The following is a 21,497-nucleotide window of genomic DNA, read 5'->3' on the forward strand; positions in this document are numbered from 1 at the left end:
GCCTCTGTCAGCGTGTGGTCGCAGGACTCCCCATGTCCTTCAACCAAGGAAGACATGGAAGTGTGGGGGTCCCGGAGAAGGCCTCAGGGGTGTTCTGGTTTAATGAAGGGAGGGGCCAACAATTTATACCCCCAGAGGCTTGCGCAGGAGAGGGGCTACTGGATTTTAATGATTGGCTTGATGGACTGTCCATCAGGTGACGTAAGGGAACTTCCTCTATGGGCGGAGACCACAGCCCCCCAAGGACCGGGTTTCTGGGGTCCCTGCCATTACTCACGTGGCTGAGCCGAGAGGTGGGGGCTGCTTTGCTTCTCTTCCGGTTGAAGCCGGAAGGTGGGGGGGGCGGGCTAAGTGGGCCGTCCCCTCTTAAAGGCACAGCTGTCCCCAACAGAGAGTTATGAGAATCAGGAGGAGAACAGGTTGTGTGTAGATTCTTAGGGGGCTTGCTACTTGGTGTGAATACTCATAAATAGGTAAGCCATGTAATGCAATCCATCCTGGTGGGTTTGGAACAGCTAGTGGTGGTGAAGCTGTGGCTTTTAGGGTAGGGAGGTTGCAGGTATGGGCTTCTTTCTTGACCTATGTGCTTCAGAGATTTGAAGAAGCCTGGTTGTATCCTTACTTAGCATGCATGCTAAGGTCCTTGCCTAGAACCACAAACCCTTGTCTGTGAAAGACTGGAGGCCAGGGAAAGGTGGTCATGGTTCCTATATTGAGTACGCTCTTACTCCAGGTAAGTGGAGCTCCTTGAGTCCTGAAGATAAATTTAAAGCCAGTTCTTGGAGCACAGATGTCTTATTCCTTTCTCTTCTTTCTTCTTCCTCCCTTCCTCCCTCCTTTCCTCCTTGCCTTCTATTTCTTGAGTACCTGGCATAGGCCAGATTCAGGTCTAGTGATAGACACAAAACTAAGTAAAATAATACAGCAAAACTTGGCATATATAATTGGAGCGGTGAATGTTTACATAAATTTATTCCTATCCCAGATTGCAGTGAAAATAGGCCTTGAGAGTTACATGCATGCATGCATGTGCGTACACACACACACACACACACACACACACATACACACACACACCCTTCTGGAGTCTAACTGCTAAGGAAAGACTTTTATAAAGATTTATCTATAAAATCAGTTGGTAAATCTTAGCTATTGCACTTATGGTGAAACTTACAGATGAGAATGCAAATAGACTGCCTGGCAAGGACTGCTGGCGGGGGGGGGCACTGAGAAAATGATGTGTCACTAGTGAGTTTCTCCCTCACTCTCTGTTCACGTTTTCATTACCCCTGTCTGCACAGTAAAGCTCAGTGCTGAGGGTGCCACACCCAGGCTGGGCTCCCTGGTGTGTCCTGTCCACTTCCAGTGGGTAAGTTCAGGAGAAATAAACGAGGGACAACGGCAGGGAAGGGCATGAATAGTTTTTAATGGATGACCGGGAAATCCCCAGGGGCTGGCTATGGCTGGGGGTTGGGTATGGAGGAGACACTTGGCTTTTTCTCTTTAGGGTGCTGGGCTGTGACCTTCTGTCGTGCTTCTGGACCCCTCAGTTCTCCCCGAGTTCCTTGATGAGGTCCTGGACCCACTCATTTTCGGGGTTGGCACAGATGGGTTGGTTCCTTTTGGTGATGAAGCTATGGAATTAACCAGAAGGGATTACAAACCAAAAAGGATCCAGCAGCCAAGAAGAAACCTCCTCCCTCTCATATTCCTTGCCTCCTCTTATCAGAGGCAGTCCAAGTTTCCCTTGGGGACAGGCTCTTCAGCCTCTCTCCCTCTTTTTATTGTGCCTAACCTACGGCTTGAACTTGAGGCCTGGATGCTGTCCCTGAGTTGTTTTTGCTCAAGTCTAGTGCTCTACCACTTGAACCATAGTACCATTTCAGCTTTTTTCTGAGTAGTTCATTAGAGATAAGAGTCTCACAGACTTTTGCTGCCTGGGCTGGCTTCGCACTGCGATCCTCAGATCTCAACCTCCTGCGTAGTTAGGATTATAAGTACAGGGCCTTGTGTCCTCATGCTTCCTGTCTATGGGCATCACTCAGGTGACTCGGCAGGCTTCAGAGAAAAGAGTCCCTAGATTGTCCCTGGGCTGTCTCTCCTAGAGGCCCTGCTTCTTCCCTGCCTTCCAATTGTGAAGGGAGGCGGGGTGGATACCTACATGACTCCGGGCCTAGAGCACTCGCTGGTTGTCTCATAGTAACGAGTAACACGCTGGTGTGGGATGGCATGCGTGATGTAGTGGAAGCAGCACTCAGCCGGGTGGTAAGGCCCCCCTGAGGAAAAAGCACAGGTCAGTGAGATGGGTCTTTCACTAGCACCAATGTCGTCCCTTGTTAACTTGGAGAGAGGGCTTCAGTGGACCTCCCTCATCTTCTCCCTCTCCCCCATGCTGTTTGGGCTCCTTTTCCCTCCTCCTTCAATGGCAGCCACCCTCATTCCTTTTGCCTAAAACCTCCTAGGAAGATCAGCTGGCAACTTTCAACCCCAGGCTTGAAGCACAGCCAACCCACCTCTGCCCAGTTCCCTGACACTATCCAATTCGGAGGGACCAACTCGGAGAAGGCTAGTGACTTGTGGGTGGTCACCCAGCCCTCATAGGAATATTTGGAAGAAAAACCAATATAATGAGAGGTCATCTGGAGTTGCAGATCCAGCCCCTCCCAGCCTCTTGTCCTGTCCCCAGCAAACTCGGGGCCTGCAGAGAGGGCACAGGGAGAGAAGGGTGCCCCCATCAGCCCTGAGGACATTGGCCAGAAAGCTGGGACACCCAAGTTTCAATCCAACTGAGCACTTGCTTCCTTCACACTGTGACCATTTCACTTTTCTTCTCAGTTTCCTCTACTGGACAGGAAACCTTTCGACAGGTGGGTAGTGATGGGGTTCACACTGAGCTTCTTGGGGCTACCCTGGGAAGGGAACTATTGTTTTTGAGAGTAATGTATTGAAGATGTTCCCTGTATTACACATTACATACATTTTTTCCTGTGAAAAATAAAAAAAAAGCACCCAACTAGGTTAGATGACTTTTCAACTCTTTTCTGGCTGTGGAAGTTCATGGCTCTTAAAAGAGAAGCAAGAGAATGACAATGAGGTTGCCAGAGGTTTAGAAGATAGAGGTATAGGGAAAGGGGCTGCAGACAAGGGGCCTGTGCAAACCAGCACACAGTGTGCAAACCAGCATGCTCTGTGTGTAAACCAGCACACCATGTGGCTATGTGGAAAAGTCAGGCGTGTGCGCATCATGTGGCCATGCTCGGCAGAGCAAGAGTGTGTATCCCAGTGTCCTCTGGGTCACTGAGAGTGGCCAGGTGCTTGGGGGTTGGGGGCGGGGGAGAGAGGGCATTACCTTTATCTAGTATCACCTTAGGGAGAATCCTCACTATCCAAACCTTGGAATAAGGATTCCCTAGTTCCCAAGATCCACTCAGGGCTCTAATTCTCCCACCTTAGCCCTCTGAACTGACAGATGACTTCTCAGGGAATCAGATCAGACTGTCACTAGAGTCCCATGTGCATTACACCAGTTTTGGTTCAACAGCCTTGTGTGTTCCTCTCAGTTTCTAAAAAGGAAGTGGGACATAATGGAAGAGTGAATAACAGTTCTGGCTGTCTCATTCTGTGAAATAAGCTGGAAAGTTGTGGTCTGGACAGAACCCCCACTCTCAGCCCATACCTAATCACTGCTGTACACGCAGGGCATAGGTGAGGCTGGTGACAGGCTGGGCCTAGATCTCAGGAGGCCAGTAGATAAAATGGCTTTCAGGGCTTCCAGACACTGCTCTGTAGTCTCTCTGGGGGAAAACATCTCCCTGCTGGGTGGGCCACCTCTACTTGATGGCAAAAGAGAGGGACTGAGGGAATGGCCAGGCATCACTCCATGGTCTTAGGAGGAGGGGCTCGAGTCCTGGGGGGAGTGGGATGGAAACAGTTTAAGAAGACTCAGATCTCCTTCTCTAGGTCCTCTGACCTTGCCTCCCAGCTACCTTACTTCTGCTTATTTACCCATTGGGAAAGAAGACAAAGTGTTACACTCACGTGATGAGGAGGATTCAGCCTTGAACTCTAGGCTGGTGGAGATGAGGAAGAGGAGGAGGAAAGAGATGGTAGCCATCAAGACCTTCACCCTTCAGGTGCTGCTTCAGGAGGATGGCTGGCCTGCTGGGGGCTTCTGAGGCTCCTGGGATGTGGAAGTGTTGAGAAATGATCTTGCTGGCCAATTTTTTTTTTTTGTAGATAAGGAACTAAGATTTTGAGAGGAAGTAGAAACGTAGAGATGGCTCAGCAGTTTCATGTCCTGTACATTTGTTTCTGGTGATATGAAGGACACATGAAGAGCAGAGACTGAAGGGAGGAAATTGCTCCTTGTGGGAATCATCCTCCCATGGAAGCCCTTCTTTAGGTGTTGGCTACTTGCTTAGGGTCTGGGGCACCGTCTCATACTCAGCCAAAGATCTCAAGGCTGGGATGTGCTCTGTGCCAAATTCCACCTTTAAGTCTGGAATATGGTCATGTGACACCTTGTGATTCGGGATCCGTTCATCCAAAGACCAGAGGTTCATTGGGAGATCAGAGGGCATTTTGGGGAGTAGTGAGATGAAGTTTGGAGTGCCCTAAGTCAGGTCTCACCAGTCAGAACTACGAAGTCCTTACACACTGAAGCAGCCTTATCTTCTCCCCTCCACCCCCGCCCCCCTCTCCACACCCAGTGCTAAAGAGGTGCTGATGTGTAGCAGACAACTCATTTACGCAATGGTTGCCACTCACACTAACCACTGTCCCAAACGCTTTGTGAATACTTTAGTCCACTTAATCTTTATAAGAGCAGTTGGAGAAATAAAGGCTCAGAAACAAAGTCCGTGCTTTGGAAGTTGATAAATTAAACTGTGCGCTTTTTTTTTTTTTGGCCAGTCCTGGGCCTTGGACTCAGGGCCTGAGCACTGTCCCTGGCTTCTTCCCGCTCAAGGCTAGCACTCTGCCACTTGAGCCACAGCGCCGCTTCTGGCCGTTTTCTGCTGGGGAATTGAACCTAGGGCCTCGTGTATCCGAGGCAGGCACTCTTGCCACTAGGCTATATCCCCAGCCCCTAAACTGTGTGCTTTTAAGAAACATGGGAGCCTCAGCTAAGCTCTCTAAAACTGCCTTGGCTGGCTTGGGTTCTCTGTAAAGTCTTCAGTTTGTGCCTTTTCTGAGCTTGGGGAGTTGGTGCCTTTGGCTTTCTGACTTTGCCAGAGAGAAGGTTGGTGGGAATGCTTAGTTCAAGGATAGCAACAGGTGTCATTGATCAGTGATGAGCTGGAGCCTTGTGCCCGAGGCAGTTCAGAAGCTGTACCCATGGGGTGAATGCACAGTGATGGATGGGGTATATTTATCACATGCAGCTTGCATGCTGTGTACTTGAAATCCTCCAGTTGCTCTCAGCTGGCCTTTTCCTGGATGGAAGCTGGGGCTCAGACAAAGCCAGATGCATGTTCATGTCCACACCATGATTTGACCGAAGGACAGATCCCACCTTGGGGGAGGGGGCGTTCAGCCTAATGATCTTTATCATACTATTCTTGGGGACACTTTCTCCTTTCTCCTTGCTGTTGTGGTTAGGTGTTCTTAATCTCTTCTCACCTGGAATCAATGGGACAAGCAATGTCTATTAGTTATCTTTGCCCATTGACACAGAGCCTAGACTTTAGGAGATAATTTAGAATTATGTGTATTTTTCTTTTCCGTGTGTGTGTGTGTGTGTGTGTGTGTGTGTGTGTGTGTGTGTGCATGCCTGGGCGCGTGCAGGTTCTAAGGTTTTGGGACATGAACTCTGTGCTTGGGTGTGTCCCTAAGCTTTACTCTCAAGGCAGGCACTCTACCACTTGAGCCACACTTCTACTTCTGGCCTTTTTTAGTGGTTAATTGGAAATGAGAGTCATAGGGACTTTCCTGCCCAGGGAAGCTTTGACGTGCAATTCTCAAATCTCACCTCCTGTGTAGTAGGATTGCAGGCATAAGCCACTAGCATCAAGCCTATTTTTCTTTATTATTATTTTCAGCACAAGAACCTTATGTATGCTCAATAAGTATTCTACCATTGTGCTGCACTTTCAGCCCTAAATACATGTTTTAAAAGGAGAACAAATAAATAACCTGAGCCAAGTTAGCATACATCTTTCAGGTGAATTCTTATAGTTAGATGTAGAGGCAGTCATTAATTAGGATTTTCCATAACAACACTGTCAAAACTCCCCAAACAAGATGATAGAAGTCATCATTATGAATAATGCAGAAAATAAGTGGTTTCTGGGAGGAATCTGAGAAGGGAAGAGATACTACTAAGTTTTCATGTCGATTGGCCAATCTGCCAAAATTTGACTCATTGCCTTACAGGAAATCTTTTTTTTTTCCCCTCAATAATGATTGAGTTCCTACTTCTGCAGTTCTTCTCTGCTGAACCACCCAGAGAATTCGAGGAGGGTTCACAGTCCAGATCAGGTCAGGTGTAGTAGGGGAGTGTGTGCTGGGAGAGCTTCCCCTGTGCTCATTCAGAAATCCAGGTTGCTTCTACCTTGTGATGCCACCACTTTGATCACAAGGCCACCACGCCTGCTAGGCAAGGGAAGTTTTTATGGGCCAGTTCTGGAAATGGTATAAAGTTGCTGTCACATTCCGTGGTAACATCAGAGCTACACAGCTCCAACCTAATGACAAAAGGATGGAGAATATGTAGTCATGGTGATCAGGAAGAAAAGGGAGCAGGGGTAGTGAGACCATTTTACTTCTTTGCCACAATATCATATGCTGTTTTTTGGCCTTTTCCTAGTCCTACTGAACCCGTAAGAGTAGGCTTTGAGAAGTCTGTGTCTTGATGAGCCGTGCCAGTGGTTCCCATGCATGCTAAGGGTTCAAAAGTCCTTATTGATATCACAGATCTATCTAGGCCTTGGGAAATCCAACGGGGGAATAGGGAAGATTGAGTCTCAGACTGATTGTCTCCAAAACAAATAGCCTCCTGGTTTCATTCCAGTATTGCACTATTATTTGGAGAGTAGGTGATGAATTAGATGTGATTCTTATACCAATATACATACCTTATTCTTTTTTTTTTGGCCAGTCTTGGGGCTTGGACTCAGGGCCTGAGCACTGTCCCTGGCTTCTTTTTGCTCAAGGCTAGCACTCTGCCACTTGAGCCACAGCGCCACTTCTGGCCATTTTCTATATATGTGGTGCTGGGGAATTGAACCCAGGGCCTCATGTATATGAGACAAGAACTCTTGCCACTAGGCCATATCCCCAGCCCCTACATACCTTATTCTTAGTCTTTTTTTTTCTGGCTGCACTGGAGTTTGAACTCATGTCCTCAAGCTTGCTAGACAGGAACTCTTACTGCTGAACCATATCCTCATGCTTTTTGCTGGTTATTTTTGAGGTAGGGTCACAGCAAGGATACAGGCACATGTCACCTTACCCAATTCTATATTCAGAAGGGGCCTTGGGAAGTTTTCTGCCTAGGCTGGTCTGAACTATGGTCAACTTAAGCCTCACAGTAGTTAGGAGAGTCACCCAGTAACCAAGGCATTGTTGTGAGCAACTGGTGCCCAGATGGATTGAATTTTTTTTTTAATTCAAGGCCTCATATTCCTTCAATGTATTTGCTCTGCTAGCACACTTCTACTTGAACCATACCTCTAGCCCTGCTGTTTGCTGGTTTCTAGTAGACTGAGTTGGACTTTTCTTCCTGGGCTGGCTGTGAACTTCATACTTCAATCTCAGACTTCTTTGCAGCTAAGATTACAGGTTTGAGATTCTGGCACAAGGTATGATTGAAATATTTTTTTTTTACTTTTTTTTATTAATTGAACATAATTTTTTTTACAAGGTGTTGTGCAAAAAGGGTGCAGTTACATAGTAGGGCAGTGTGTACATTTCTTATGATATCTTACGACCTGTTTTTCTATCCCTTGTCTAGGTCAGGTAGACATATATGTAATATACAATGTATCAAGAACATATACAGTATTCACAGACTTGGTCTCTACTGTCTCACCGTCTCCCTTTGTTAACAGTCATATATCAGGGAGATCATGCCCCTTTGTTTTCTGTGTTCTAGGCTTGTCTCACTCAACATTATTTGTTCGAGTTCTGACCATTTCCCTGCGAATAACAATATTTCACCATTCCTAATCGCTATGTAGTATTCCATTGTGTATAAGTACCATATTTTTTGGATCCATTCATCTGTGGAGGGGCATCTGGGGGTTTTCCATATTTTGGCTATTGTGAATTGTGCCGCGATAAACATGGAAGTACAAATGTCTTTTTGATATCTTGGGGTTTGCTGTTTAGGATAGATGCCTAGGAGTGGTATGGCCGGGTCATAGGGTAGGTCTATATTGAGCTTTTTGAGAAACCTCCATACTGTTCTCCAAAGTGGTTGTACTAATTTGCACTCCCACCAACAATGGAGAAGGGTTCCTCTTTCCCCACAGCCCCTCCAGCATTTGTTGTTTCCTGAGTTCAGAGTATAGGCCATTCTAACTGGAGTGAGGTGGTATCACAGGGTTGTTTTTATTTGCATTTCCTTTACTACCAGGGATGTTGAGCATTTCCTCATGTGTTTCTTTGCCATTTTTATATCTTCTCTTGTGAAGTCTCTCTTTAGCTCTTTTGCCCATTTCCTAATAGGTTTATTGGGCTTGGAGGGGCTTAGTTTTTTGAGTTCTCTGTAGATGACCGATATCAGGCCTTTGTCTGTTGCTGTGCTGGTAAATATCCTTTCCCATATCATTGGCTGTCTTTCTATTTTGGTGGCTATGACCTTAGCTATGCAGAAACTTTTTAATTTGTAGTAGTCCCATTTGTCGAGTCTTTCCCCTATTTGTTGTGCCCCTGGGACTCTATTCAGGAAGTTCCTTCCTGTGCCTATAAGTTCTAGCGTCTTTCCTATTCTGTCTTTCAGTAGTTTCAAGGATTCAGGTCTGATATTGAGGTCCTTGATCCATTTTGAGTTGATCTTGGTGCATGGTGATAGGCTTGGGTCTACTTTGAGTTTTCTGCATATGGCTGCCCAGTTCTCCCAGCACCAGTAGTTGAAGAGGCTATGTTTATTCCATTGTATGTCTTTAGCTCCTTTGTCGAATATCAGTTTGCTGTAAGAGTGCGGTTTTATTTCTGGGTCTTCAATTCTAATCCATTGGTCTTCTGATCTGTTTTTATACCAATACCATGCTGTTTTTGTTATGATGGCCTTATAGTAGAGCTTGAAGTCTGGTATTGTGATACCTCCTGCACTATTTTTTTTGCCTAGAATTGCTTTGGCTATTCTAGGTTTTTTGCTGTTCCATATGAATTTGTGGATTGGTTTCTTTATTTCAGTGAAGAATGTGGCTGGGATTTTGATAGTTATTGCATTGAATTTGTATAACAATTTGGGCAATATGGCCATTTTCACTATATTGATTCTGCCTACCCATAAGCATGGGAGGTCTTTCCATCTCCTTGTGTCTTCTTTGATTTCCCTTATTAGATTTTTGTAGTTTTCATTGAATAGGTCCGTCACGTCCTTGGTTAAGTTGATCCCTAGGTACTTTATTCTTTTTTTGGCTAGTGTAAATGGAATTGTTTCCATAATTTCCTTTTCTGTTTGTCTATTGCTGGTGTACAGAAAAGCTGCTGACTTTTGTGGATTGATTTTGTATCCTGCTACTTTGCCAAATTGGTTTATTAGGTGTAGGAGTTTGGGTACTGAGTTGTTTGGGTCCTTCAGATATAAGATCATGTCGACTGCGAATAGGGATAACTTGATTTCTTCCTTGCCGATGTGGATCCCTTTGATGTCCTCCTCTTGCCTTATTGCTATGGCTAGGGATTCCAGCACTATGTTGAACAGAAGTGGGGAGAGTGGGCATCCTTGTCTTGTTCCTGAGTTTAGGGGGAATGATTTAAGTTTCTCTCCATTTAATATGCTATTAGCAGTTGGTCTGTTGTATATGGCTTTTATTGTTTTGAGGAGTGTTCCATCTATTCCTGTTCTCTCCAAAGCTTTTAATAGGTATGGATGTTGTATTTTGTCAAAGGCTTTTTGGGCATCGACTGAGATAACAATGTAATTCTTAATTTTAGATCTGTTTATGTGGTGAATTACGTTGATTGATTTACGGATATTGAAACATCCTTGTGACTGAGGGATGAAGCCTACTTGGTCATGATGTATGATTTTCTTGATCAGTTTCTGGATCCTGTTAGCTAATATTTTATTGAGGAGCTTTGCGTCTGTGTTCATTAGTGATGTTGGTCTGTAGTTCTCTTTTTTTGTTGGATCTTTGCCTGGTTTGGGAATGAGTATGATATTAGCTTCGTAGAATGAGTTTGGGATTTCTCCCTCTGTTTCTATTTTGCGGAAGAGTTTGAGGAGTATTGGTATTAGCTCCTCACTAAAGGTTTTGTAGAATTCGTTGGTGAATCCATCTGTGCCTGGGCTTTTCTTAGTAGGGAGGTTCTTGATTACCTCCTGTATCTCACTGTAAGTTATTGGTTTATTTAGTTGATTTATTTCTTCTTGGTTCAGTTTGGGCAGTTTGTACTTCTCTAAGAATTGATCCATTTCTGTAAAATTATTGTTTTTTGCCGAGTAGAGGTTTTGGAAATAGCTCTTTATGATTGTTTGAATATCGTGTGTACTTGTTGTAATTTTTCCGGTGGTGTCCCTGATTTTACGTATATGAGTCGCTTCTCTTCTTTTTTTTTGTAAGTCTTGCAAGGGGTCTGTCAATTTTGTTTATTTTCTCAAAGAACCAGCTTTTAGTCTTGTTTATTTGTTGAATGGTCTTTCTATTTTCAATCAGATTTATCTCTTCTTTAATCTTTGTGATCTCTCCCCTTCTAGTCGTTTTAGATTCTGTCATTTCTTGTTTCTCCAGTTGTTTTAGTTTCATCGTGAGGGTATTCACCTGCTCTGCTTCCATTCTTTTTATTTATTTATTTTTTTTTATAAGAAAACTTTAATTTAATAATGATCATTGTTATTCTATTGGCCACATGATCTTTGTGATCATCATGAAATGACTAGGTTGTGGATATTTTTATAAAACTTTTTCTTATGCAGATGACTGCTCTATTTCTTTTTTCTCAATTTTTTTTTATCAAACTGACGTACAGAGAGGTTACAGTATCATACGTTGGGCATTGGATACATTTCTTGTACTGTTTGTTGCCTTGTCCCTTATGCCCCCCCCTTTCCCTCCCCCCCTGCTTCCATTCTTTTAATGTGGGTGCTGAGTGCAATGATCTTGCCCCTCAGTACTGCCTTAGCTGCGTCCCATAGGTTTCTTTGTGATGTGTTTTCTTTGTCATTGTGGCTTATGAATTCGTTGATTTCATCTTTAATTTGGTCTGTGGCCCAAGTGTTGGATAGCAGCGTGGGGTTTAGCCTCCAAGAGTGTGTATAGGCTCTGTGGTATCCTTTGTTGTTGAGGGTTACCTTTAATCCACTGTGATCAGATATAATACATGGGATGACGTCAATACTTTTGTATTTGCTGAGGTTCTTTGTGTGGGCTATGACGTGGTCTATTTTGGAATATGATCCATGGGCTACTGAAAAGAAGGTGTATTGGGTCTCTGTAGGGTGGAAGGTTCTATATAGGTCTGTTAGATCCATTTGGGAAATGGTGTTATTTAGGTCCTCAGCTCCCTTACTAATCCTCTGGGTGTTGGATCTGTCTCTTGGAGAGAGAGGAGTATTAAAGTCACCCACTATGATTGTGTTTGTGTCTATCTTGCTCTGTAATTCTGTGAGAATTTGCTTGACATATGTAGGGCCTCTTTTGTTCGGTGAGTATACATTTATCACTGTGATTTCTTGATTCTGGATTTTTCCTTGTATTAATATGTAGTGTCCTTCTTTGTCTTTTTGAGTTGACTTTAATGAGAAGTCCAGCTTGTCTGAGATCAGAATGGCTACACCTGCCATTTTGGTGGGTGCATTTGCTTGGTAGATCTTGCTCCATCCTTTTATTCGAAGCCTGTTTTTGTCCCTTGCTGTAAGGTGGGTCTCTTGTAGACAGCAGATATCAACTTTTTGTTTTCGAATCCATTCTGCCAGTCTGCTCCTCTTTATCGGGGAGTTTAAACCATTTATATTTAAAGAGATCAAGGATAAGGGTGTTTTTTCTCCTTCCATTTTCTTGTTGGGCTGTTTTTTCCTCTTTTTTATTTTTTCTTGTCTTTAGTGAGCTTGTGTTTCTGCTGGACTTTGGCTATTGAAGTTTCTTTCTGATTCTGTCTGTGTGTCTTTTACGATCTCTGTTGGGTGGGGTTCCCCTCTTAATATTCGCTGTAGGGCTGGTTTTTTATTCACATACTCCTTTAGCTCCTCTTTGGTGTGGAAAGATCTGGTTTTCCCCTCGAATGTGAACTCCAATTTCACTGGATATCTGATCCGAGGTTGTAAATTGTTATTCTGAAGTACTTGGATGGTGTTCTTCCACTCACTTCGAGCTTGGTAAGTTTGTGTGGATAAGTCAGACGTTATTCGAATCCTCTTCCCATTGAAGAAAGTTTCCTTCTTCGCTTTGGCTGAATTCAGAATTTGCTCTTTAATCTTGAGGTCTGTAGTCTTGAATATTATGTGCCTTGGGGTGGCTTTCCTGGGGTCTGGTCTGCTAGGTGTCCTATAGGCTTCAGTTACCTGGATGGGGTCCCCTGTGAGGTTGGGGAAGTTTTCTGCAATAACTTTATTGAGAACATGATTAAGCCCTCTGTTCTGGTATTCGGCTCCTTCTTCTATTCCAATTATGCGCAGATTATATCTCTTGTCTTTGTCCATTAGTTCCTGGATTAGTCTTCCCTGAAGCTTCACCTTTTCTTAGAGTGTGGTCATTTTCTGGTTGTTGTCAGCTGCTTCATCGTCCAGGTGAGAGATTCTGGATTCTATATGGTCCACTCTTTGTGTTATGGTTTCAATTGCGGAGTTTATGGATGTCAGAGAGCTATTTATGGTTGTCATATCAGCTCTGATCGTGGAAATTTCTTCCTTTAAAGAGTTGTATTTTAAATCTATTTTTTCATGCATCTCAATTCTCAGGATGTGGAGATTTTCTTTAAAGCAGGCTTGCATTGTATCCATTTTTGCTTCCATTTCTTTAAAGGAGGCTTGCATTGTATCCATTTTTGCTTCCATTTCTTTCTTGGCTTCCTGGGTGTCCTTCCAGATTTCCGCTCTAAATTCCTGGAATTGTTTTCTGATTTCATTTCTGACGCTTTCGATCATTCCTGTTAACATGGCCTCATTTGCTTTTTTAGTCTCCATCTCCTTTTCAGTCGTGCTGCTTTTTGGAGCTGGTGAGTTGGCTTGCCCTTTGATGAACTGAGTTATGTTTCTTTGTGATTTGCACATCTGGAGATCACCCCTCCCTTCTGTGTAGGCGTGTCTACGGCAGCAGGTGCTGTTGCTGTGGCCCCGCCCACCAGTGCAGGGTACGCCTACCAGAGCCTGCGCTGTCGCCCAGAGCCCCGCCCTCCTGTGCGCTGTGCGTCCACTACAACAGGCACTTTAGCGGGATATGCCTCCCAGAGTGAGCCCCGGGTTGTTGGGTTGTGCTTGCGCCCTCCCGGGAGTCCGTTGGGGGGGGCGGTATGTGTGGGGCCCAGTGGGATCGACTGTCCGGGTGTGGCTTGGCACCCTCAGACCTCGCCTCCGCTGCAAGGGGGGGGACGTTATCAGGCTCAGGTGACCCTGCTGGGCTGGTATTGCCCACCAGCGCCTGTGATTTTAGTTGTAAGAGTCTGTGAGGTCCAGGCGCCTAGGGTGGGGCTTGCACTGCTGGCCGTCCCCAGACCCCTGTTGGGAAGGGGGCAGGGACGGTTCTGCCAGTTCAGGAACCTGTGGGGCCTTGGGGCTGCTCTGCCCTTCCCCTGCTAAACTGACTTCCCAGTGCCTGATGGGAGCTCCCCGCCTGATTTGGGGGTTCTTTGTTCCCTCAGGAGTGGGGAGGGGGAGGGAGGGAGATCTAGCTTCTTTGTCGGGCTTGGGTCTCTGATAGCTGGTCTCCCATTGGGGGAGGGGATAATGGAGGACTCACAGTTGCTGCTTTGTGTGTGTGTCCCGCGCAGCCGTTGGCCCTTCAGGGGTTGGCGAAGTGTCGTCGTGGCTTCCCCGGTTCCCTCTTTCTGCCGCGCTGGGTTCCCTTGTCCGAACCCAGTGTGGACCCGAACTTCTCGTCGCTGCCGGTGTGTGTCTTGGTCCGCACCCTGCCTTGTGTCCGTGGGGTCTCCCGTTATCTGAATTCTGCGCTCCTGGCAGCCTGTCTGCCGATCGCCGGGTTCCCCTTTCCCAGCCTGGCTCTGTTTGGGCCAGGGTCGGCTGGTGGGGGGGAGGGTGCGCCGGAGATTCTCCGGCTCCGTGTAGGTTTTCGGTTCTTCTTTTTTGCTCCTTTTTGTTTTCCTGCGTTTCTCCACTGCTTCTGGCTGCTGGTTTTGCTGGGTTCTTGATGGGGTGTTGGGTGTTGGAGTTCCCAGCTCGCTATTCAGTTGGAGCGAGTTGGGGTGCCTCCCTATTCTGTCGGCACCATCTTTCTCCTCCGATTGAAATATTTTTGATGGATAACAATCCAGTGTGTTTTCCTTCTCATGGTTTTTCCAAATGCCTAGCACAGTACATAACATTCAGTAGCTACTCAGTAATAATCTGCGTGGCAATAAATATTTGTTTTCAAATTCCAGAGAAAGGGAGATAGGTACTTTTGGTGAGGATAATAGAGGAAAGATTTCATGGTAGCATCTAATTTGACCCATGGAAATTGGGGCTCAGTATTGTTGGGTAGAATTGAGATGAAGACATTCTGGAAGAAAGCATTGCATAAAAGCAAAAGAAAAAGTATATTCGCTGAGGAACTGTGAAAATAGAGCAAATATATAGTTTTGTTTGTTTTCTCAAGAGATTGGTCTCAGGGTCTTGTGTGTGCAAGGAAAAGGCTCTATTACTGAGTACTCCCCTTAGGGTATGTGAGTGAGTATTATACAAACATTAGACCTAATATTCCCTTGTTTCCTCCAAGGCTTCAAAGATGTATGAATCATCAGATGCTTTGTTAGGAAGGAAAATCTTGTTGTTGTTGTTTATTAGTCCCTCCTTCTATAGATCTGCCATGTCATAAGGCAATACCTAGACAAGGAGACACCTGGTCCCTCGGTATCCATAGAAGTTCAGGTACACTATTTTACCCATTTTGTTCTTCTGATCTAACAACACAATCTTCCAGAACACCTGGTGAAGCACACACATTCCCTATGGGTCTAGTATAGTTTGTTGTGTGCTTTCTTTTTGTCGGGTGTGGGGCTTGAATTCAGGGCCTCTTTATGGTCAAGGCTAGCACTCTACCACTTGAGCCACAGTGCCACTTCTGGTTTTTGAGTGGCTAATTAAGGATAAGAGTCTCACGGGGACTTTTCTACCTGGACTGACCATGATCCTCAGATCTCAGTCTCCTGAGTACAGGCATGAGCCAATGGCACCCAGCTAGCATAGTTTTTTTTGTTTTTTTGTTTTTTTTTTTGCCAGTCCTGGGCCTTGGACTCAGGGCCTGAGCACTGTCCCTGGCTTCTTTTTGCTCAAGGCTAGCACTCTGCCACTTGAGTCACAGCGCCACTTCTGGCCATTTTCTGTATATGTGGTGCTGGGGAATCGAACCCAGGGCTTCATGTATACAAGGCAAGCGCTCTTGCCACTAGGCTATATCCCCAGCCCCATCGGCTAGCATAGTTTTAATCTAACAGCCCTTTGAGAATTTCCCCTACGTCTATGAAACAAAATATCCATGGAGAATTCTGAAAAGCAAGATTATATTAGAATGAAATTCAATATATACCTTTACTTCTGCTAAAACAAAAAGGGAAAGGAGGAGAAGGAAGAGGGAAGCTGATGGCTCTGTGTCATGACAGGATGAACTTAGGTGTGTGATTGGTCTTTGTCAGGTCCACAGTAATTTCTCTAAATGGGAATAGGAAGTTCAAAGATGGTGGAAGAATGTTTGCTTTTAGAATGAAATAGCCACCATAGAAGAAATGGCGAGAATCTTCAAATGAAAACAGAAAAATGAAATCCATGCTAGGACTGTTTCATGACTAATAGAAAGGAATTGTAAGAAAACCAAAAATCTAGAATAGATTATTATGGGGAAAAAATGGAAGCAAACTAAAACATAGTGTGATTGTAGTAAATGGTGGAGTGGGAAAAATTCTGTTTTCTGAAATTGTAGGCAAGCCTTCAAAGCTTAGCTGTTTCAGAAAAGAGATAAGACGTAACATCAACTTGTGTTTCATATCTTTGAGGTTCTCAGCTTTATTTAAGTTTATTTTCTTCTTTACAATTCCAACAAAGGTAAACTGAATATGCTTGATTCAATGTATAGTTTGTTTTAACAAGAACTCATCAGTAAGAATTTGAAAATTAAAAAAAAGAAAGCCAAAGTTGAGCATGTAATGTAGAAATGGACAGGGTTCAGAAGGTCCCTATTTGATTATAGAGCCACACAATAATATCAGTATTTAGGGGGTAGACTTGGTCAATGAGGATGCATTAATTAAATGGCTTTGATTTGTAAAATAATTTCAAACTATAATTCAGGCCAAGAAATTCATGGGAGAGTTGGAGGCAGGGTTGCTAGCATTTCCTGTCCTCTTCCTGGAGGAGAGCTTCAACATTTTCATACATTTTTGAACGGATCGTTCTCTGGGATTGGCACAGACACGTTGCCACTTCTTGGTAATGAAGCTGGAGGAAAAGGGAGAGGCAAATTACCAAAAGGTGTCTTCAGTAAATGAAAATGAGGACCCCTGAGTGCCTACCTCCTCTTTGGGACCTACCCTTAGCCTTTGAATTCTCCAGTGATTCATGAGAGAATCCTTTTTTTTTTTTTTGCCAGTCCTGGGCCTTGAACTCAGGGCCTGAGCACTGTCCCTGGCTTCTTTTTGCTCAAGGCTAGCACTCTGCCACTTGAGCCACAGTGCCACTTCTGGCCGTTTTCTATATATGTGGTGCTGGGGAATCAAACCCTGGGCTTCATGTATACGAGGCAAGCACTCTTGCCACTAGGCCATGTTCCCAGCCCCTCATGAGAGAATCCTTAGGAAGCCCCTGTCACTCTCTTCCTCCTCCCTCTCCTCCTCTCCACTAGGAGATGGACATTGTGGGATACAGGGGGAGGATACAAGCTGCCATTACATGACACAGCACAGAAATGGGACTTTTCTGGACTTCATCTGCCAAGTTCTCTCTCCAAAGAGAGAACTCTTGGACTCTCAGAGATCTCCAAGAGAAAATTCTCTCCTGCAGGCTCCCTTTCCTCCAAAACATGGGGAGTGAGCTTGGCACTTACATAACACCTGGCATGGGACAGCCACTGCTTGTTAAGAAACAATCTCTCATGAATGCACACTGGATGCTTCGTGGAGTATAGAAGAAACAGCAGTCAGAAGGTTGGAGAAAGGCTGTGGGTAGGGAAAGAGCCATTTGAGGGCAAAGTCAAGAGTACTATGGAGGGGGCTGGGGGCGGTGAGAAAGCTCAGGGCTCAGAAAGGAAGTTTCCTCCACTTCTGCCGGCACTCACTGTAATCTCCTTGCTTTACATGTTCCCCAGGGTTGGCTGCGTTTCTAAGGATACCCAGGGTGAGCTACAGAGGCCAGAGCTGAAGGGGAAGGCATTTGCAGATACCTGTAGGTATCAGAGAACAGCTTCTACCCCAAGGGGAAAGACGCAGGAATCCAGGTGGAAATGGAAAAGGTATCTTTGGGTGTGGTACCCATGGCCCATGCTGATCTTTATGGAGATGGAGATGACCACCATCCTCAGGATCTTCCCACCCCCTCATGTTCTTTAAGCAGGTAAATGAAGCCAGTGTTGATCTGTACCTACCTGTTACATTCAAATATGTGTCATGTCTGGTCATTTACCTTGGGGTAGACTCATGGGCAATTTAGGTTGATGCTTCGTCATCATGGAGTCTCCTGTTTCTGTATTTAGGAGAAACAGGTTTGGGGGAGAGATTACTTGAAGGCAGCCATGTCTCAGGATCTTCACTCACCCCTTCCTCACCCCAATCCAAGGCAGGCGGGCCCTGAGGCTGAAGCAGTGCCAGTTTTCTATTCCACTTCCAAGCACATTTATCCCCCTAGTATGCTGACAGCTGTATCAGGAATCTCTGAAAAATGTTTAAGATATGAAAACATTTTCTTTCTAAGACAATAAAAGAAAACTGTAAATCTACCATGGCTAAGTTATTTGAATGTCTATAATATCATACATATAAAACATAAATCTTCCTTAATATTTCTAAAATACATTGGACTCTGGAAATAGCAAATTTGTCATCAACTCATTTAGTGGCACAATGTCCCCTTGAAATGAAGTAAGGCTGTTTAATCTTTATTCATCTAACTTTGTATGAGAATTCTTAGGTATTTGATTAAATTATGCTCCCCAATCACCACCAAAAATATTAAAGTAATATGCAGACATGTATTACTGTCCCCAAACCATAAACATTCTGCAATCTAAAATATATCTAACCCTTGTATTAGACATATTTAGGTAGATAAGAGGTTGTTGATGTACATTATACTAATTAAGCTAATGAAAGGAAACTTCAGTTTACTTCTTAGATACATATGACTCATATTTAATAAAGAATGTGGATACTTCCTATGGGAATATGGGCCTGGAATCAAATCTGAAACAGCCTTGTCTTTTATAACTATTTCTTTTTTTTCCCCTAAAAACAGTCATACTTTATTCATTTGAATTGCTACTTTTAGCATATTCTAAGCCAATCACTGGAATTACAAATCACATAACTGCTCATGATTCAAGGAACAGCAAACATGTACAGCAATTTCCCATAAATACAAATTGTTTATAAACATAAAGGAATGTATTAACATAGTTTGTTCAAGGACAATAACTTATAGTTCTTTAGAGAAGTATGCCTGAAATGTCAAAACTGAAATCACTGGTTTTGTTTATAGCCAGCTCAGTGAGGATGTTGCCCACTGCCTGACATCTGTAGGACAGTTGGGGTATTTCTGTAGGGCATTCATAATTTGAGTATTATCCAAAAGTAGTTTCATCAGCTGGTACTCTCTCTGTGAATTTACTGAAGTTCTTTCCATGGGCTTTATTAATTTTAATTGCTGTAAGTGTTCAAAAGCCTTCATTATAACAGGTTTCTCAAAATTATAAACAGAATGGGCCTTTCTTTGAACAAATTTCTGAAATTCATTATAGACCATTTGAAAATTAAAAGGTTCCTCTTCATAGATATCATTTAAATACTTCATTGCTATTATAAGGCAGATTTCCAAGACTGATAAACCATGCACAATATTTGCTTTAGAATCCATGCTACACAGCTGGTTTGTTTGTTTTTTGTTTTTTTTTTTGGCCAGTCCTGGGCCTTGGACTCAGGGCCTGAGCACTGTCCCTGGCTTCTTCCCGCTCAAGGCTAGCACTCCGCCTCTTGAGCCACAGCGCCGCTTCTGGCCGTTTTTCTGTATATGTGGTGCTGGGGAATCGAACCTAGGGCCTCGTGTATCCGAGGCAGGCGCTCTTGCCACTAGGCTATATCCCCAGCCCTGGTTTGTTTGTTTTGACAACTTTAAAATCTTGACAGCTTCAAAGGCTACATCTCCCAGAGCCAGCATATTCTTAGAGACAGCAATGAGATCAAACACACAAATTCTGAGCCCTGATGCCCAACCACCCCTTTCATTTCATCATGCCAGTATTGCTTTTGCTCCACATCATCCTGAAACCAGGTGTCAGACCACAAGCGATCACTACTGTCTCCAAAGGCTGCGGGACTTATTTGCACTAGCCAGTCCTACCCTGTGTGCTGTGCTTTGCTCTAGCTTTCTCCCGGGGTCCCCAGAACGCTCACGCCTCTGAGCTGCATCCTGATGCCTTCTGTGGCCCAGTGGAGCATGCTGTTCCTCTTTCTCTCTTTGGGGAAATGTAAGTAATGAGCTCTATTTCCAGTGGCCTTAAACTCTCTGTGTTGAGACTCAGTCATCTCTGTGAATTAAAATCCCACAGATTCAAATGAGAGGGTGGACTTGGAGTCATTTGCCTGGCTGGTTCTACTTCCTCTCAAAATGATAGCTTTATACAGATGGTATATCATACTTGTAACGTCATAGAATTCTATTAAAAAAACTTTTGATCGAGTACTTTTTTTTTTTTTTTTTTTTTTTTGGTCATGAGGCTTGAACTCTGGGCCTGGGCACTGTCTCTGAACTCTTCAGCTCAAGGCTAGCACTCTACCGTTTGAGCCACGGCGTCACTTCTGGTTTCTGGTGGTTAATTGGAGATAAAAGCCTCATGGACTTTCCTGCCCAGGCTGGCTTTGAACTTCCATCCTCGGATCTCAGCCTCCTGAGTAGCTAGAATTACAGGTGTGAGCTACCAGGGCTGGTTTGATCTCGTACTTAATAGTTCATCAGCCAAGAGAACGTATACAACCACAGCTGGTCTCCCCATCTGTGTAGTCTTTCCCAGGGACCACAGGCTGCAGAGGCAGGTCTGTACTATGCTGCTGCTTCTAACCGAAGTTTCAGAATCATGTCTGAGATGGAGAGTATGCAAGAGAGGGCAGAGCTGCCTTCCTGAATTTCCTCCCCATCTCCAGAGACTGTGAGTTACTGTAGACTAGAGAGAAAGCTGGAGGTACTCACCATGTATAATCTGGGTTTGGGTTCCTAGGACAGCAGTAAGGGTGACGAAGGAGAGAGCAGCCATGGAGACCTTCATCTTCCTGGTAGGTAGACAGAGCTGGCCTGAGGATGCCTGGGCTCTCTATTCCCTGACTCTTTGGCTTGCCCTTGTATTTATAAGAGGAGGATTAAGGAATTACAGGACAGAGTTCAGAATGCTGGTCTTTCGCTATAGAAAAAAAAATGGGAACAGGGCCAAGAATGCAACTGGAAGTAAAGGACAAAAGTGAATTGGGGCTTTTCCAATTGTCCCAGTAGATTCTACCAGCAAGTACTAACTATAACTACTTCCCCAACATCTCTAGCACTTGAGATTGACTTTAGGACCCCTCACTTGAAGCCACTGAAGGGTAGATGTGAGGAACTCTTAGACTACGGTCAGTGTTGGACTTGGTAGACATCATCTTATGTCTATTTCCCGTTCAATTCCTAGAATCCCCACCAGAAAGGAATCAAAAGGTCAAGCTGGCACTGGAATAAGAGCTGCAACGTCTCAGGATTAGGGACCCTGAGATCTCCTATGGCTCTGATGATCTCACAGTCTAACCACTCCACTTTGGACCTTTAGGTCTCCGCAGAAGTGAGTACTCTAACACATAAACATGGCCATGGGACTCCTTCACATAGTACTAGGAAGCTGGTGGCTTTTTGGTTGGTCCCACAACAGACTGTTTACAGCTGGGCATACCTGGGGTTTTGCCTGGTACCTATATGTGCCTGGGATAATAGGGTAGGGGTCAATCCTTCATTA

General features: G+C 44.6%; 1 protein-coding gene across 2 annotated transcripts; it reads right to left on the minus strand.

The window, feature by feature from the left end:
* Window positions 1-1,437: 1,437 nt before the first annotated feature.
* On the minus strand, window positions 1,438-20,783 carry LOC125366046 (C-C motif chemokine 14-like). 2 transcript variants are annotated; one of them, XM_048366439.1, is made up of 3 exons: window positions 20,708-20,783; window positions 2,162-2,276; window positions 1,438-1,634 (listed from the first exon to the last, which is right to left on the minus strand). In XM_048366439.1, exons 1-3 carry the CDS (start codon window positions 20,781-20,783, stop codon window positions 1,547-1,549), a joined length of 279 nt encoding a protein of 92 aa, XP_048222396.1. In that variant the 3' UTR covers window positions 1,438-1,546. The 2 variants fall into 2 exon arrangements, with proteins under 2 accessions (XP_048222396.1, XP_048222395.1); XM_048366438.1 differs by lacking the exon at window positions 20,708-20,783 and adding an exon at window positions 4,039-4,178 and having other exon boundaries at window positions 1,440-1,634.
* Window positions 20,784-21,497: the final 714 nt, after the last annotated feature.

This window comes from Perognathus longimembris, chromosome 17, assembly GCF_023159225.1.
Source record: "Perognathus longimembris pacificus isolate PPM17 chromosome 17, ASM2315922v1, whole genome shotgun sequence".
NCBI classification, from domain to species: Eukaryota; Metazoa; Chordata; class Mammalia; order Rodentia; family Heteromyidae; genus Perognathus; species Perognathus longimembris.